The following is a 19,327-nucleotide window of genomic DNA, read 5'->3' as shown; positions in this document are numbered from 1 at the left end:
GTTTTATACTTTTATTCTTTTTCAATGTATAATTTTCTTGTTTGTTCATCAGTTTGATAATTGTGATATTGTAGTTTTATTTCTTTCACTAGAGGGTGAGCTCGCTTTGCTCGCTCCCCCTCTAGGAAGTGTAGACGATGGTTCTCGGAATGATATAACTCGGGTAAAAAGGACATTTTCCTTGTACGTTTTCTGTCAGTTACCATTATTGAAAATGCTTGACATTCGTAAAACTAAACCTACTCTGTTTCACAGTGTTTTAGATGATTAATAACATTTTAAAGTAGGCCTATAGTGTGCATTGTTTGGTAGGGCCCTTATAGGACTGAGGTGGGGAGGTGGAGTTCATTTGAGGGAGGTGCTTATTCAAGGGATATGTTTAATTTTTTAAATTTTAATAATATGGTAACATTTATAATAAAAAAAAATCCTCTAATAGATATTCGAAAAGTGGTAAAAAAGAATAACAAATGCTTGGTAAATTGTAGATAACAGTGCGATGAATTCTACTACAAATAGTATCATTGTGTTACTAAATATAATACAATATTGTGTGTATCAATGTGGATGGGCGTTTATTAGATAATTGGTTTGGGGGTAGGGGAGCGATTATTATTCAAAGTGATGTTTTATTGGGGAGGCGTTTATTCAAATAAATGTCATCCTAATAATTAATGCATTATTTAATTTAAACATCTTTTGAAACTAACTTCCGTGACAAAGTGGACCGTTTCGGCACAAGAAGGAAGACGTTTTAGACGGCTTGCAACATGGGCAGACATCCCGGACCTAACAGGACACAGATAGCCTACAGTTATTCCTGCCAGCTTTTCTCAATAAAACTCGGCTATCAGGATTTCACTCGATTTTAAACAAAATGACTTATCATCAGATCTCCCTATGTAATTTTATAATACTATTCCCCACACAATATATTCCGATGCTTTATGACGTATATTCAATTTGATCTTTATTAATTTGCAGTAAAATTTTTATTTTTGAACTACCGTACCTTCACATGCGCGGTCCGATCCGAAAATAAACAAAAAACTAAAATGGCTATAGTCACTAACAGCCAACCTAGTTGAAACCAGGAAGTTGCAAGGTGAACATGTGAACTTATCGTGAACCCGGAAATTACTTTGACCCGCATAGAATTGAAATTGAGTTGAAAATCTACCGTTGAAATCATAAATTTTGCTAAAAAAATTCTTTATAATATCTTCCTAAGATAGAAATATGGAACAATATCGTAATAGTGAAAACTAATGTTATCAAATTTACATTTCGCGGTACATCTGAGATAGTTCAGGTAGGTATCCAAGTCAGAGATTTGTACCGAAGTTTTCCATTGTGCTCGCCTATATCAGAATTAACCATAATTTATATATAGATACGGCCTTGTGGAAGAACACATTTTGTTGTGTTTTAAAATAAATATTTTATTATTATTATGATATTATTATTATATTTGTTGTCATCGTCGTCTTTTATGTTATTATTATCTTTTATGCTATTAGGTTCTCGCTTTAAATCTCTTTTTTCTCTCTATTTCTGGATCCCATGTGGTCTCATCTTTGTAGAAATAATATCCGCGAATTAAGGATTCAATGAAGAATTTCGAAAAGTTTACTCGAGTGTTCATCACTGTGTACCGTCTGTATATATCTGAGAGGGTTCGTACTGTCTGATGTGTTATGAATAAACCAACTATCTTTGAATAAACGCCTACCCAGCTGTTGATTTTACAACAGTAAATGAACTGGTCTATTTTAAGTCATTTGTTGTGCCCCTAGCCTGGTCCCTAGTAAAAAGAGAGGGCGCGATGCCTGCTATCAAATCAAGTCCGTTGTCTTCAGATGGCAGTTGTGAAAGAGTATGTCTTAATTCTTTGTCTGTCTTACTTTGTCTCAAAAAGTAGAAGTTATCCAACTATTTAGTAATGAGGGAACCAGCGCAAGAAAATTAGCAGATAAGCAAAATTTTAAAGTATAAAGAAAACATTTTAGAGATGTGGACTAAACAAGATTGCACTATGATGCAGAAAAGGTCGAATGCTGAGACATTTGCTGAGCTTAACACATTACTGTGGGAATGGTATTTACGGGCAGGACAGTCGAATGTGCTAATCAACTGATGATGGAAGAAGCACGACTTATTGCTGTGTATAAGAGTGAGACAAACTTGGCCTACACCTGATGTTTTTAATAAGCCTACTGTTGTTTTGTTTTCGGGGGTTTTGACAATAAACTCTGCAAATAGAAAAAGAAAATTGTTGTGACTATGTAATGATTTTTGTATGTATGAAGAACATTCCTGTGTTTTTGACCGACCATTTTCATGCATAAAAGCTTTTAAAATTTGTCTGAAAATCATAAATAATACTAAAACACCTGATCATAAACAATAAAATACAATTAGCTGGAGAATTTGGAGGCCTGTTGCGTTCAGAACGCCGAAAAACATCGTGCATAGCCATAATACGTGATTTTGGCCTCCTATCGGCAGAACCTCACGTAAGCGGTCACCTCCTGTATGCAGCCACTTTTCCCGGTCCTGAGGGTGGCCGCTTACAGGAGGTTCTGTATAAGACATTTTAAATAGATACCCTTGTTAAGTTGTATTAACCAAAGTGGGTGCAGTAGTGTATTAAGAGACCATGTGAACTAAAGATCTTGAGAACAAATGTCTAGTTTAGCATAAGGATGAGTCACCTGCTCTCAAATAACAAAATGCAGAAAATATAGAGATACCTAAAAAATAAAAACTTAGTTTGTGAGTGTGACAAATGACTAGAAGAATTACTAATTACAGTATAGTTACATTAACAGATATTAAAAAAATGTGTTGTTTGTATTTTTTTAGCCATCTCTGAAACAGCTTTGGAGAAATTTAAACAGGGGTAAATTAGATGAAAAACTGTTGCAGCATATATGGAAGGATGAGTCAGATGAGATGATTATCTTCTTTGTGTCCCTCATGCAAACTTTTGGATTAATGTGTGAAAAAAAGAGTAAAAAGGTATTTAAATTGTGTTAATTTTGTACAGTAATGGAATTATTTGTTGGATGTTCAATCTAATAAACATCTTATTTTATTTTTTTAATGGAAAACTGTTACAGCATATATGGAAGGATGAGTCAGAAGAGATCATCAACTGGAATGATATCAGTTTTTTTTTTAATTGCAGACAACAATTGTCAGAACGACAATCATGAACACAGAATCAGGAAGCAGCTCTCCTGATGATCCACAACCTAGCACATGTAAGAAGGTAAGCTATAAGTACCAAATAAACTAAAATACTTTATGCTACATTGAATTAGCACAAACTTTGAATTTCATTAGTTTAGCTGTTGTTTACACATGTTTATAAAATAAATAATACAATTTAAACAGAGGTAAATTGGATAAAAAACTGTTGCAGCATAATAATGGAAGGATGAGTCAAATAAGATAATTAGCTTCTGTCTCTCATGCAAACTTTTGGGTTAATGTGTGAAAAAAAAGTGTGAAAGGGTATTTAAATTGTGTTAAATTTTGTACAGTAATGGAATTATTTGTTGTCAATCTAATAAACATTTATTTTATTTTTTGCAGAATGTTGGGCGAATGTTCTATGTTCTTTCACGCCTGAAGCCCCAACGGGATGATTCAACAAGAGTTGAATATGAAGAGAAGCGTGCTGTTTCTCTCTTTCATGACTTTGACGGCTACCTACCAGATGATCTCTTTCAACGTGTTGCAACTAAATTTATTGAGGAATTTCAAATGGAAGATGTTGAACCTACATTGTCTTATGAGCATGTAGAACTGAATGTTGATGGCCATCATCTTGTCATTCTAAACGTAGCTACCATCAACAATTGCCGTTTGTTCCAGGTAAACTTGATAATGCAATCATGCCTTGAATGCCAGTAAAATCACAAGTATTGATTGTTCTTATGTTGTTTATATATGTTTATTAAACCATTCTCTGTTTTTGTTGGTCACCACTTCTGGATATAACAGATATTAAAATATACACTGTCAGTAACTTTAAATTTGCTTGGTTTATTGCCATTTCTGGAATGATATCAGTGGTAATCACTTTGGAATTGATTTGTTTTTTATATTGCAGACAACAATTGTCAGAACGACAATCATGAACACAGAATCAGGAAGTAGCTCTTCTGAAGATGATGATCCACAACCTAGCATCTGTAAGAAGGTAAACTATAAGTACCAAATAAACTAATGTTAATAGTATAATTTTGCTTGTTTTGTCAGTGTAAATTTATAAGCTCCTGGGTTATTTTTGAATGATTATAAATGTCTGTGTAAATATGTAATATAAGATATAAGATAAGACAATTAGATATAAGTATTATTATTTTTCTCTTTAAATCATTTTAAATGTAGTAAAGTCATTTTATTGAGATTATTTGAAATATTTTTTATTTTTTCTAGGCCCTTAATTTCCTTGAAAAAGAATTGCAAGTTTTAAGTCAGAATGGTGCACGTGGTGTTGAAGTAAAGATGTACATCCGTTGTGCATGTTCAAATAGTGAACGTACTCATATGCAGGTTGTTCGCAAATTTGACCAAGATGTGTTGCCATGTAGAAGCAAAGCAATGGATGTGAAACGTTACCGTAAACTGTTTAACAAAATAAAAGATGAACAAGGTATATGCCTTATAATCCATAATACTTATGACATAAAAAAAACATGCAAACATTCTTATTTTTGTTCTTTAACTAATGATACTTGTGACATACAATTTCACAAACTTAAATCATTAAGTTGGGGCATTTTAACCTTTATCTGTAGTTTTTATGTTATATGTTTTATAAAGATAAAAAAAAACCATCAGAAAATACTTATAATACGAGTGGCAGCAATGCCCAATCTTCTTTATCAAAAGTTCAAAGAACTGCTGGTAAGATGTTTTATAAATATAAAGTATGTATTTGTCCTTGTTGGTTAACATAATAACAAACTTCATTCCTATTTTTGCTTTTCAGAGGAAGCCAATGAAGACAACGAAGTAGATAGCATTGGTAAACAACATTATTTTGTTTTATTTAAGAAATAACTTTACTCATTATATTTCTATTATAAAAACTATTCACACAATTTATTTTATTTGCAATTATACATTGTATATATGTATGTATCATTGTTTTTTGATTGTTTAATTTAAACTAGTATTATTTCTATGGAAAAGTGATTTTAAAGTTATTTCAAATGATTATGATTTTAACAACAATTATGCTAATTATATTAAATTTATATCATTTATATTGGAAACTTGTTTTTTTTTAACCGTATAGATTTCTCGGAGGATAATTTCCTACAGTTGATTGCAGACTTTGCAAAATGGTTTGATGATCGTGGTCTCCTTAACAGGCTACAAGTTCTATTCATAGAAATAGTAGATGACATTGAAGAGGTGAAAAGGGTCACCAGTACAATCAACCTGTTAGCTCTTTTATCTGCTAATGGACAATTGAGTCAAACAAATCTTTCTGTCCTGTATGATGCAATAAAAGTAACAGAACAATTTGGCTTTCAGTCAGTCATTAAGGAAAAGCTTTCTGCTTTCAATAATATCAAGAAGCGTAAGGTAGCATCATTTTCACCACGCACAAGAGAGATTTTTAATCTTGGAAAAAGTCTTAGTGATTCAGAGGTAAAAAATCTTGATGGACGATACAACTTCCCTAAATTTAAGAAGTATACAGACAGCTGGAGTTTGATTTTGGACTTTGAAACCCGTGGGTTGCTGAATGAGGACAAAATAGAAGAGGTTAAGAAGGTGTTAAAAAGATCAAATGGAGGTGACGTTTAATTTCACCGTTTGTGCAAATGATATATAAACAATGAACTGTAATAATACAAACAATAATGAAACTATTGGGGAATACTTTACATACCTGTCCTAATACAGCTTGTGAGCTTTGATGAAACTATTAGGGAATACTTTACATACCTGTCCTAATACAGCTTATGAGCTTTGATGAAACTATTAGGGAATACTTTACATACCTGTCATAACACAGGTTATGAGCTTTGATGAAACTATTAGGGAATACTTTACATACCTGTCATAACACAGCTTATGAGCTTTGATGAAACTATTAGGGAATACTTTACATACCTGTCATAATACAGCTTGTGAGCTTTGATGAAACTATTAGGGAATACTTTACATACCTGTCATAACACAGCTTATGAGCTTTGATGAAACTATTAGGGAATACTTTACATACCTGTCCTAATACAGCTTGTGAGCTTTGATGAAACTATTGGGGAATACTTTACATACCTGTCATAATACAGCTTATGAGCTTTAATGAAACTATTGGGGAATACTTTACATACCTGTCATAATACAGCTTATGAGCTTTAATGAAACTATTGGGGAATACTTTACATACCTGTCATAATACAGCTTATGAGCTTTAATGAAACTATTGGGGAATACTTTACATACCTGTCCTAATACAGCTTATGAGCTTTGATGAAACTATTAGGGAATACTTTACATACCTGTCATAATACAGCTTGTGAGCTTTGATGAAACTATTAGGGAATACTTTACATACCTGTCATAATACAGCTTATGAGCTTTGATGAAACTATTAGGGAATACTTTACATACCTGTCCTAATACAGCTTGTGAGCTTTAATGAAACTATTGGGGAATACTTTACATACCTGTCATAATACAGCTTGTGAGCTTTAATGAAACTATTAGGGAATACTTTACATACCTGTCCTAATACAGCTTGTGAGCTTTAATGAAACTATTAGGGAATACTTTACATACCTGTCATAATACAGCTTATGAGCTTTGATGAAACTATTAGGGAATACTTTACATACCTGTCCTAATACAGCTTGTGAGCTTTGATGAAACTATTGGGGAATACTTTACATACCTGTCATAATACAGCTTATGAGCTTTGATGAAACTATTGGGGAATACTTTACATACCTGTCCTAATACAGCTTGTGAGCTTTGATGAAACTATTAGGGAATACTTTACATACCTGTCCTAATACAGCTTGTGAGCTTTGATGAAACTATTGGGGAATACTTTACATACCTGTCATAATACAGCTTGTGAGCTTTGATGAAACTATTGGGGAATACTTTATATACCTGTCCTAATACAGCTTGTGAGCTTTAATGAAACTATTGGGGAATACTTTACATACCTGTCCTAATACAGCTTGTGAGCTTTAATGAAACTATTGGGGAATACTTTACATACCTGTCATAATACAGCTTGTGAGCTTTAATGAAACTATTAGGGAATACTTTACATACCTGTCCTAATACAGCTTATGAGCTTAGATGAAACTATTGGGGAATACTTTACATACCTGTCATAATACAGCTTATGAGCTTTGATGAAACTATTAGGGAATACTTTACATACCTGTCATAATACAGCTTATGAGCTTTAATGAAACTATTAGGGAATACTTTACATACCTGTCATAATACAGCTTGTGAGCTTTGATGAAACTATTAGGGAATACTTTACATACCTGTCCTAATACAGCTTATGAGCTTTGATGAAACTATTAGGGAATACTTTACATACCTGTCATAATACAGCTTGTGAGCTTTGATGAAACTATTAGGGAATACTTTACATACCTGTCATAATACAGCTTATGAGCTTTGATGAAACTATTAGGGAATACTTTACATACCTGTCCTACAGCTTATGAGCTTTAATGAAACTATTGGGGAATACTTTACATACCTGTCATAATACAGCTTATGAGCTTTGATGAAACTATTGGGGAATACTTTACATACCTGTCCTAATACAGCTTATGAGCTTTAATGAAACTATTGGGGAATACTTTACATACCTGTCATAATACAGCTTGTGAGCTTTAATGAAACTATTAGGGAATACTTTACATACCTGTCTTAATACAGCTTATGAGCTTTGATGAAACTATTGGGGAATACTTTACATACCTGTCCTAATACAGCTTATGAGCTTTAATGAAACTATTGGGGAATACTTTACATACCTGTCATAATACAGCTTGTGAGCTTTGATGAAACTATTGGGGAATACTTTATATACCTGTCATAATACAGCTTGTGAGCTTTAATGAAACTATTGGGGAATACTTTACATACCTGTCATAATACAGCTTGTGAGCTTTGATGAAACTATTAGGGAATACTTTACATACCTGTCATAATACAGCTTATGAGCTTTGATGAAACTATTAGGGAATACTTTACATACCTGTCCTAATACAGCTTATGAGCTTTAATGAAACTATTGGGGAATACTTTACATACCTGTCATAATACAGCTTGTGAGCTTAGATGAAACTATTGGGGAATACTTTACATACCTGTCCTAATACAGCTTATGAGCTTTGATGAAACTATTAGGGAATACTTTACATACCTGTCTTAATACAGCTTATGAGCTTTGATGAAACTATTGGGGAATACTTTACATACCTGTCTTAATACAGCTTATGAGCTTTGATGAAACTATTAGGGAATACTTTACATACCTGTCTTAATACAGCTTATGAGCTTTGATGAAACTATTAGGGAATACTTTACATACCTGTCCTAATACAGCTTATGATCTTTAATGAAACTATTGGGGAATACTTTACATACCTGTCCTAATACAGCTTGTGAGCTTTGATGAAACTATTGGGGAATACTTTACATACCTGTCATAATACAGCTTGTGAGCTTTGATGAAACTATTGGGGAATACTTTACATACCTGTCCTAATACAGCTTATGAGCTTTGATGAAACTATTAGGGAATACTTTACATACCTGTCCTAATACAGCTTATGAGCTTTAATGAAACTATTGGGGAATACTTTACATACCTGTCATAATACAGCTTGTGAGCTTTGATGAAACTATTAGGGAATACTTTACATACCTGTCTTAATACAGCTTATGAGCTTTGATGAAACTATTGGGGAATACTTTACATACCTGTCCTAATACAGCTTGTGAGCTTTGATGAAACTATTGGGGAATACTTTACATACCTGTCATAATACAGCTTGTGAGCTTTAATGAAACTATTAGGGAACACTTTACATACCTGTCCTAATACAGCTTGTGAGCTTTGATGAAACTATTGGGGAATACTTTACATACCTGTCATAATACAGCTTGTGAGCTTTAATGAAACTATTGGGGAATACTTTACATACCTGTCCTAATACAGCTTGTGAGCTCATTTGTTGGCAATGAATTTTGACATGTCATATATTAATATACAGCCCTAGTTCTCTTAATATTCCAGAATGAAAATACTAAGCAGCATCCATGAATGTATGTTACATTTTTCTCATCAAAGTTTCTGTCTGATTATAAAATGAATATCATGACTAAAAGTATAACTGTCACAAGTCTTAACCATTTTCTGCAAACCATATCTCTATGTTTTTGTAGCCTCCTTATCTACCCACTAGACTCATTAATGTACAATAGATAGCATGTGATGCATCATGTAGATATGGAAGACAACAAACAACTGACATACACCATTTTAAATCTCTGTTTTTGTAGCCTCTTTATCTATCCACTAGACTAGACTCATTAATGTACAATAGATAGCATGTGATGCATCATATAGATATGGAAGACAACAAACAACTGACATAGACCATTTTAAATCTCTATGTTTTTGTAACCTCTTTATCTATCCACTAGACTAGACTCATTAATGTACAATAGATAGCATGTGATAGCAATAATTGTTTCAATGTAGTTTATTTCAGGTGCTTTTTAGTTGTTGCTTTGTCTTTTTTTCCAATTTATATTTGTTTTTTTTACAATCAATCATTGTGAGTTTATTTTAATTACTTCCATATTATTGTAAGTGTTAAGCTTTGTACATTATATTATATACGTTATGAAATAAAATTTGAATAAGATGATTTATTGTTTAAGATTTGTACATTATATTATATACGTTATGAACTAAAATGTGAATAAGATGATTTATTTTTGTATATAGAAAATGGTGAAAATGAACACATTTAATATTGTGTGTTTGTATGATGTGGGATTTTTAGGTGGAAGTGTGTTAACAGATAACAATAGTGATAACAGCAATAATAATGCACAGTTACAATACTGATAACAATGTAGTCACTCATATAAACAAATATAATATATAAGTATAATTATATAATTTACTTATATAATATATGTATTATATGTTTACCTAAAGAGTGTGTGTGCTGGCTGTGTACAGGTACAATCTAATATAATAGTTTTTGTAAATGTTTTTTTTTCTGTAGGTAGGTTATGCAAACATTATGAATTATTCATCATGTGTAGTGCATCAGCTATGTTTGTTCATAATGGATTGCTATGTTTCAAAGAAATCATCAGAAAATCACTATATTAATTTATTTTGTGCATTATGAGAAATGCAGTTTATGGCTCAGCAATTGATGCAAACTAGGGGATTTAATGTATTACCAGTCTGTGGTACAAGGGTTGTTGTTTTTGTAATTATGGAATGTCCATTAGGGGCAACAACAAAAATTACATTCAAGAATTCGAAATAACAAATTAACAATTTGAAATAAATAACGAATTATTAATTTATTTCAATTATAAATTCAACCTGCTCCTTCTGTCATCCTCATTTATTCTCGGAAATACAAAAGAATGCATAGCCGAAGAACGGTAGTCGATTATTTATTATTTTTGTTTTAAATGATACACAATAATATCTTATCACGCGACTAATAACACGCCTTCTGTATTCTTTTAACAGGGACACATTTTTGTGTGGCAAGTAAACTTTGTATATTGGTCATGTGACAAAAGCTTATCTTCCATACGATTAAATAACGCGCCTTCTGTATTCTTTTAACATGGACATATTCGTTGACATGGACCAAAATATTAGTTGACTGGCCCAGTAGTTAAGCTTACTCCATGGGTTAAGGCAGGGGCGCCGTTAATCGACACAGCTTCCAGACATTCCTCGACCATTTTTTTGGTCAATCTTTAGCCTATTTCAGAAATAAAAGGTAATTGTTGCAATACCGGAGTTTGTTTGTATTAAAAAATATTTAAACAAATTATAAATCCCAGCAGGATTCGAACCATGTAGGTAAAGCTAATACCTAAAGAAAACAAAAATTACCTTTCAACATGCTCCCTCTTTGACAATATTTTGCCAAACACTTCATTTGTTTGTTACTTGGCAAAATGACATTTTGCCAAGTATCTATATATTAATGCTACTAATTTTGTCGCGTAATTTTACGTATCTCCTCCGAAACCGCTGAATGGTACGTGCTTACATTTGGCACACTGATGTTTCTTGATGGGCCGCGCACACGATTTGTCACTTTCCTAAATTTTAAGGATAAACACTCAAAAAAGGCAAAAAAATAACAGTAATTTGATGTCTCAACGACCATGTTTCGTCACTGTATAAACTACGCAACCTATGTTGGATCTACAAATACCAGTGTTTAGTCTCGACAGCCGGCCAATCGTATTGACTGATGACGTCGTTAAAGTTTTAATTAGTTACACCAGAGCTGAGCCGAAAATGGTTCTTACTAAAATCTCAATAATCTCGAATCAACTGATGGTCGCCGACGTTGACATTTCGAACAGAATACTTCCGACTCTTTTTGTTGATATTTTGCCAGAACAGACAATAAACCATTGGACAAACCAACCTCGATTATACAAAACGGTAAACACCTTTTTCTGTTCAACAGTCAGTATGTTTACAGATGTAAACAATTCACGCGTAAATCCTTTTCTTTACGACGTACTAGACGGAGTACCACCACGCATCATTTGGCGGTATTGCTCCAACCAAATTGAACAGGTTCGTACAATTTTATTTTATTAGAACCGATTGTGACACATGGAAACAAAACTGTTGAAAGAACTCTTCATTTTACTACTGTACCGTTGCGGAATGTGCATCGATGAACAGCCGGACTTGTTAATTGGATCCGTGTACGTTGACGGTGTATGGCAGTTTTCTATCATATCACGACGCATGCATAAATAAATAAATGTAATAAATAAATAAATAAATGCATCAGAGAAAACGAGAAACACGCGTGCATTGAATCATTGAAGACGGTACTCATATTGTGACGTGTTGTGATGAATGCGATCGATGGGCCGGTATGATTTATTTTTGCAAAGGTTAGATCAACGTTTTGGTATAATAAGTGGTTTGGTTACATCGTGGTGGTACCAGGCCTAAAGTACATGCCTTACAGATCGTAGTACCAAAGTACTTAATAACAATTTTTCTACCACAAGGTTCAATTGTTGGACCGTTGGGTTTTATCTTATATACATCTTCTATCGGTGATATCATTCGTAATCATAACGTCCTTTTTCATGAATATGCCGATGATATACAGTTGTATATAGAATTCGACCTTCCTGTCCCGCCTTGCTTGGTGCCCGCGCCCGTGCCCGCGAAGTTGATCTCAATCGATTACAGCAATTGCAGTCAGCCTTCGGATGGTTTATATTGAAATATCTCCATTGGCTTCATATAAAAAAAAAGAATTGTGTTAAAGATCGATGCATTTGCACATGATTTAGACATTTTTGTAAAATATATAACATTTTCTACATTAGCTGGCGATAGTAACTACATAAGCTGGGAGGCAATTTTCGTTACTACATAAGCTGTTGGCCGTTTCTACATTAGCTGGTGTTGATTTTTATTTACTACATAAGCTGTTGGTGTTTCTACATTATCTGGAGGTTTTACTACATTAGCGGTGGATTGTTCTACATTAACGGTTGTTTCGACATTAGCTGGCGTTTTCTACATTAGCGGTTGTAACATGGCCTCTTGTACCTGACAATGATGGATGCAGCCTGTTTGGTTAGGGTTAGGGTTAGGAAGGTGCGTTCCCGCTCTGTTTGGTTATCCAGAAACAATTCCCGTATCGGATGAGTGCTTTCAACGATGTAATGTAGTATGTCGGTAGAAATCTTGTCGTATGCAGATGTGTGCATCTCTTCTCTTATCGTATGTTTACAATGTTTTAATATTTCTGTAATAACAAACTATAAATCGTATTTTAATTTTTTTAATTATTTGTTTTCTTTTTTTGATCTCTTACAAAGATGGTGATGATGTTAAATTGAAATTCATAAAGCACCTTGATTGATGCAAGCATGCAGAGGTATTAGAAATCGGTCATAATAATATTATTGACAATAGTGCGTGCAATACTGTTCTTGATAATGAAACAAACATTAAATTAACATAGCTTAACTATGAACACATCGATGCTCTTTCTCGTTATGTCTGGGGAAGCGATATGGAAACGGTAGTAAAACAGTATTAGAACATTGCTCCCAAACAGGAATAATGTTGCAAAGATCTGAAAAGGGAAAAGCAGAAAAGCATAGAATACTTTGAAGAGATTTGCAAAAGTGTTGACCAGAGGCTATGATTTGCATAGAGCCAGGCACTCATCGTTTTACGAATATTTATTGTATGATAACACAATGGAACGTTGTTCCCAGAGCAGATTTACGGATTTTGAAAAGTATGGAGTTTCATCCAACAATAGCACATCCAGCAGATTTGTTGAGAAAGGACCACTTGGCAGTGCATCAAGAGCGTAGGCCTTAAGGTTGATTTTGGCGAATTTATAGAAAACGCAAACAGCGACGTCTTAACCATTATGTATCATAACGTACTGGGTGGTATTGAACCTGAAATAAATAGAAAACACAGTTTCCTACCAAACACTCTGTTCGATGTCATAGAGAACATTTATGTTCCACAGGGACTCTTGTGTCTACCAACGTCTTAGGTCATAGCAGCCACACAGATGGCTATGAAAAAGAAATATAAATCTACCATGAACAAATTACATCCCCACTCGACACCAGAGCTCATGAGTCATACAAGAATATACTACATTCACTCCATCGGACATTCTGAACGACATACACATTTCTGAAAGGTTTTGTCTAAAGAGCAAATATGAAGCTATCAAAAAACAGACGTAATGGAGACATTTGTAACATTTAGCATTAACATGCACAATCAACAATGTTAACTCTTTCATTTGCATTTATTGATTTTAATATAATCAACGTATTGTTCCGATGATGGCGTTGGAATATTATGAGAAACTCTTGATAATATCATTGCAAAGGGTAGATATTATTTATTATTATATTAGTTATATTAATAGCTAATGTTTCATCGTTTGCTGTATAGATTTGCATAAAAGTACCAAATAAAACCAGTAGTAAACACAATTCCGTAGACCAGTTTATTCGTATATTTCTTATTAACATTATTAAGTCTCACCACTATCGATAATTAAAAACATAAATTAATGGAATTCTAGACTTGTAGTTAATGTCTTTATGTTTCGATGTTTTTGTCTAAAAACTACAAGTAGGCAGTATGGATATGTGCCAAAATATTTATCTTTTTACTAATATTAATTTCTGGAACCTAGACTATCAATGCGCCTGACTGGTGGCCGTGCCAATGGTAGCCGGATTCATTATTTTTGTTCCTATTAGGTTAAGGCAGAAATAACTATAGAGGCATGTGGTTATGAAAGGACTTGAATTGGCCAACTGTACCATCGACACGTAATCCAAGAACCAGAAAATGTGCAGCAGCATTTCGGTTGACAGTTCAAACAAATGGCAACGCTCGTCGTCATTTTGTTCTTTTTTCGCCACCGTTTCCGTCGTCCTCCTGCCATTCTTTGCTTGTTATTCGGCCGACTCTGACATTCGATAGAACGTGAAAATCCATTATGCCGGGATGGGGAACATAACCGACTTGAGGAGTAGCCAGCGTTTTCCGTTTTTTTTTTTAAATTTGTACTTCAGCATTGTCTAAACATAGCTTGCGTGCTTTGCTCACATTATATAATAAACAAAATATAATAATAGTTTTTTATAATTTTTGTCATTAATGGCTTTCAACATCATCATAATGACAGAAGATGATTGTCGATAGTTTTTAACAGAAAAGAGTCTTTTTCAATGTACTAAGCAATGCTTAGGTAGATATTATTTATTATTATATTAGTTATATTAATAGCTAATGTTTCATCGTTTGCTGTATAGATTTGCATAAAAGTACCAAATAAAACCAGTAGTAAACACAATTCCGTAGACCAGTTTATTCGTATATTTCTTATTAACATTATTAAGTCTCACCACTATTGATAATTAAAAACATAAATTAATGGAATTCTAGACTTGTAGTTATGTTTCGATGTTTTTGTCTAAAAACTACAAGTAGGCAGTATGGATATGTGCCAAAATATTTATCTTTTTACTAATATTAATTTCTGGAACCTGGTAAAGAGTTGGAAAAGATTTTAAGAGTTTCGTCCCGACAATTTTATTCTTTTAATCTTAAAAGATCGTGTAATGAGTATCCAAGTACTGTACCAGTTTCGATTCATGAAGCCTAATGGATTTTTATGTTTGCCGAGAGTAATGGTAGACTGATATTGACGTTCAGAGACGTCACCACGTTGTAACTTTACAGACGACTTTACAGAGCACTTTACAAACAGGTGAAACGTAGAAAGAAAATTTGAAGTTAAGTCAACGCGTTTGCTAAACACCTGTCATCGTGCCAGGGAGTGATTTACGGCAACGAAATCTGTAAGCCGATGTTGTTTGGACAGTGTGTAGCCGAACGTTCATCTATAAAATTGACCATAAAACGGTAAAAGATAATCGCTTGCGTAAACGACAAGCAAATATTTGCTTGCAAAATGCTACCAAACCGAGACGTTGAAGGCTGCCTGCTTTGGTGGAGAATTTGTGGACAGAAGATGCAACTGGAAAACTTGTCTACGCAATAGTAGTGTACCATAAAAATGTTTTCATTTGGAGACACAAAGAAAATACAACAAACAAGCGCGTGAGACATTATATGCCGTATACGAGCTATGTGTTCCTTTGTACGGATACTGCCTATGAACCGAAAATAGTGACGCTTCCCGACACCAATTTCTGTTCGGTTGAGGTTCACTGTTGTCATCTTCGAACTTATCGAATAGATTATACATTATGCCTATGTGACGGTGTTCTGAAAACCAGCTTCCGATGTACCAGAAATTGATCGTATTTTTGGAATAACACAAAGATATATCAGACCGTGTATGTATTGAGTTTTTTTGAAAAATAGCTCGAGACTCGTGTTGAGGATACTTATGTATATAACCTCCATTATGTGTATTTACAAAAATAAAATAAAAACAAGTACATTATGTACGTTGTCTTTTTATCGAACCACTGACGTCATCTACACACCGTGGTATCTGCCTTTAGACGCATCATCCAGAGCCCATATACTGACGTCATCTACACACCGTGATATCTGACTTTAGACGCATCATCAAGAACTCATATACTGACGTCATCTACACAACGTGGTATCTGCGTTTAGACGCATCATCCAGAACCCATATACTGACGTCATCTACACACCGTGGTATCTGCGTTTAGACGCATCATCCAGAACCCATATACTGACGTCATCTACACACCGTGGTATCTGACTTTAGACGCATCATCCAGAACCCATATACTGACGTCATCTACACACCGTGGTATCTGACTTTAGACGCATCATCCAGAGTTTTTCGGATGTGGAGATAGATGCCATGTGTTTCGTCTGGAGAGATGGAAGGGCTATTGTGCTAGCATGGTGATATCTGGAATAAGAAAGAATGACATTTATATAAAACATCTTTCTGAAATGAAGGTTTGGGGGTATGAGTTACAGGTTAATGCTAGTGTTGGACAATAATTACAAGATGAAGGTGTTAGCAAAATGAACAGGTACAATTACTTTGGATGCATGCAGTGTTTGTTGAAGGCATGCTGAAGTAATTTCAATGTACTGCCACATGTCTTGAACTGTTTTGATGTTGCACATTAATTGACGTACTCACATTGGCTGGAGATGTTCATGGGTGAAAGTGTCCAATGCCGCATGACGCATGCAGCAGCATGACAATTAAGCCATTCGTGTACTGTAGATGGTGCGAGTGTTAGGAAGGGGATCTTGAGCGTTGAGTGTATGCCATTGATTGAACAACATCGTCGTTTAGTCTTATAGTGCATCTATCTGTCTGACGGCTTAGTTTTACCAACTATGAACTTTGAAATCCCCAGGTGTCCGAATCATGGCACTGTCGTAACCATGGGTTTTTGAGGCACATGAACATTGACAATGTCACGAGTTTCAAAACACATTCCTTTTCACTATATAATCGTTCGCATGGTCAAGTTCACGATTTGTAAATTTACACTTTTGCGTAGCGAATAATAATTCGACTGTAAAATCAGTTACTCCAAAACGGTCAAATTTGGTATCAATTTCTTGAAGAGAAAATATCACATGTTCACTTACCAATCCATCATCTTCATGATCATTTTGAGCTTTGAACTTTGTTTGGGTGACATTACCAAGCATTCCAATGCTTCCGAAGACGTTGCTTCCGAAGACATGCCGAAGATGACGTTCTTTGTGACTTCATAGGCCTTTTAAATAAAATCATAAAATTCACTTTTTGGCTCAGATATATACTGTTTCGTATTCTAAGGCGTTTCAATCGATACAATGTCAAAATGTTGGCTACAACATACATTTCTGGGTCATTTTAGATATGTTACTATTGTAAGCCTCGGACACCGACTCCTGGCAACAACCAACTATCTGCTCCACCTTCATTATTCTGTTAATATCTGTTTTATTGGCATTCCTAACCAGCCAAACCAGACTCCACATACTTCTTCTTCGTTTGTGATCTTGTCGAACGGAATCAGTTGTATGGCTGTCACAAACGTTACGCGGTCGGTCAGCAAGAATGCACCAACGTGTTCCAACAACGAAATGGAGTGGTTCAGACGGTCTGATGGTGATGTTGAGCGTCGTTGGAACGTCCATTGTTGTTTTTTCTCTCATTCGTTGTTTGGAGCCAATCGAATGGCAGATGTGACAGCCTGTCACCTAAAGCACCACTACGACAGCATTCTGTGTGATGGTGGTGGTGATTGGTGGTGGACATTTGTAAATCATTATGTAAAACGTTATGGAAAAAACGATCATCTTTATTTATTGATGATATTGAACATAATTCAATGCCATAAGTAATGTTTGTGTTGTTCTTATATATTGTTATTACATAATTTTTTCTTTATTTTTAATTGCTTTTGACTTATTGTCATTTTAAAGATTTTGTTTTGTTCATTATTCTTGGACACATTGTTTGACATGAGTGCTAACGATATAAAGGTGTGATTTCCAATCAAGATTATTATTATGCCAAGTTTAATCTCTCTGATGACGTTACTTACCGGTAAAAAAGTAATACTAGATGCTTCCATTCAATAAATGCTATCTTGTTTAAGAGGCGTTTGGAAAAATCAAATTCCTATGCAAGGCTTTCTTTCCTTTTCATTTACCACACAGATTATGAACATTCTTACATGGCTCCTTTTTATTTACCTTTCTTCTGCATTTATCCCATTACAAAGCCATGAGCTTGCTAAACTTTTGAACTTTTGTATCAGTCATTCTGTTATTTATTTAATTTAAAAATGTCCATACTTCAGATCCCAACAAGTAAACTTCTTTTCCATACAATACATTACACTTGTATACCACGTAACACACGTAATACACTGGCCTTACCATCCTGTACATCATGTATTGTGGTATTTCAATCCAAGAGGACCTGACATGGAACAGAAGGAATCTACTTGCTGAAGCCAAGAAGCACCCAAGCACAAAGAGCGTATGGTCAATCGATGGAAAGGTGATGGCGACAGTAGTCAGAAATAACAGGGAAGTAAAATTAACCATTCTTACATTGGATGAACTAAACAATCTATAATTATGTTATTAAATCCAAAGATAGATATACGATGGTTATGCACTGTTTGTAATTTAATTTTGAAAAGAAATGTATTATCATTAGGTATATTCACTAAGCACGATTTTGAAATTGAAACTAATGTGACCTTTCGATAATTTTTTGTTTCTTTTTATTTTTTTTCTTTTCTTCATTCTTAACAAAACAAATGAATAACATAGAAAATGAAATTAATATCTTTAATGTCAAGCATTCAGTTCAAAATGCATATAACTTTGATCAAAACTTTATGAATTATCAAGATAAAGCCTTTTCCGCTTCACACGTTAATATACGCTCCTTAAGTAAAAATTACGACAATCTCGATTTATTTTATGAAACCTGTATAATATAAAATAATTAAATATTTAAATTTAATATTA

General features: G+C 34.0%; 2 protein-coding genes across 2 annotated transcripts in view; both read left to right on the top strand.

The window, feature by feature from the left end:
- The window catches only part of LOC144835445 (uncharacterized), a 57,802-nt gene extending 52,829 nt beyond the window's left edge, over positions 1 to 4,973 (top strand). The window contains exons 2-7 of the mRNA XM_078690530.1: positions 2,866 to 3,021; positions 3,191 to 3,274; positions 3,601 to 3,882; positions 4,121 to 4,210; positions 4,450 to 4,666; positions 4,837 to 4,973. Of these exons, the coding sequence (XP_078546656.1) occupies positions 2,866 to 3,021; positions 3,191 to 3,274; positions 3,601 to 3,882; positions 4,121 to 4,210; positions 4,450 to 4,666; positions 4,837 to 4,973 (966 nt within the window). The remainder of the gene's footprint in view (positions 1 to 2,865; positions 3,022 to 3,190; positions 3,275 to 3,600; positions 3,883 to 4,120; positions 4,211 to 4,449; positions 4,667 to 4,836) is intronic.
- The window catches only part of LOC144835154 (uncharacterized), a 246,822-nt gene that overhangs the window by 20,066 nt on the left and 207,429 nt on the right, over positions 1 to 19,327 (top strand). The window lies entirely within an intron of this gene.

This window comes from Antedon bifida, chromosome 2 (assembly GCF_963402885.1).
Source record: "Antedon bifida chromosome 2, ecAntBifi1.1, whole genome shotgun sequence".
Lineage (NCBI taxonomy): Eukaryota > Metazoa > Echinodermata > Crinoidea > Comatulida > Antedonidae > Antedon > Antedon bifida.
This window is presented reverse-complemented; position numbering and strand designations above follow the sequence as displayed.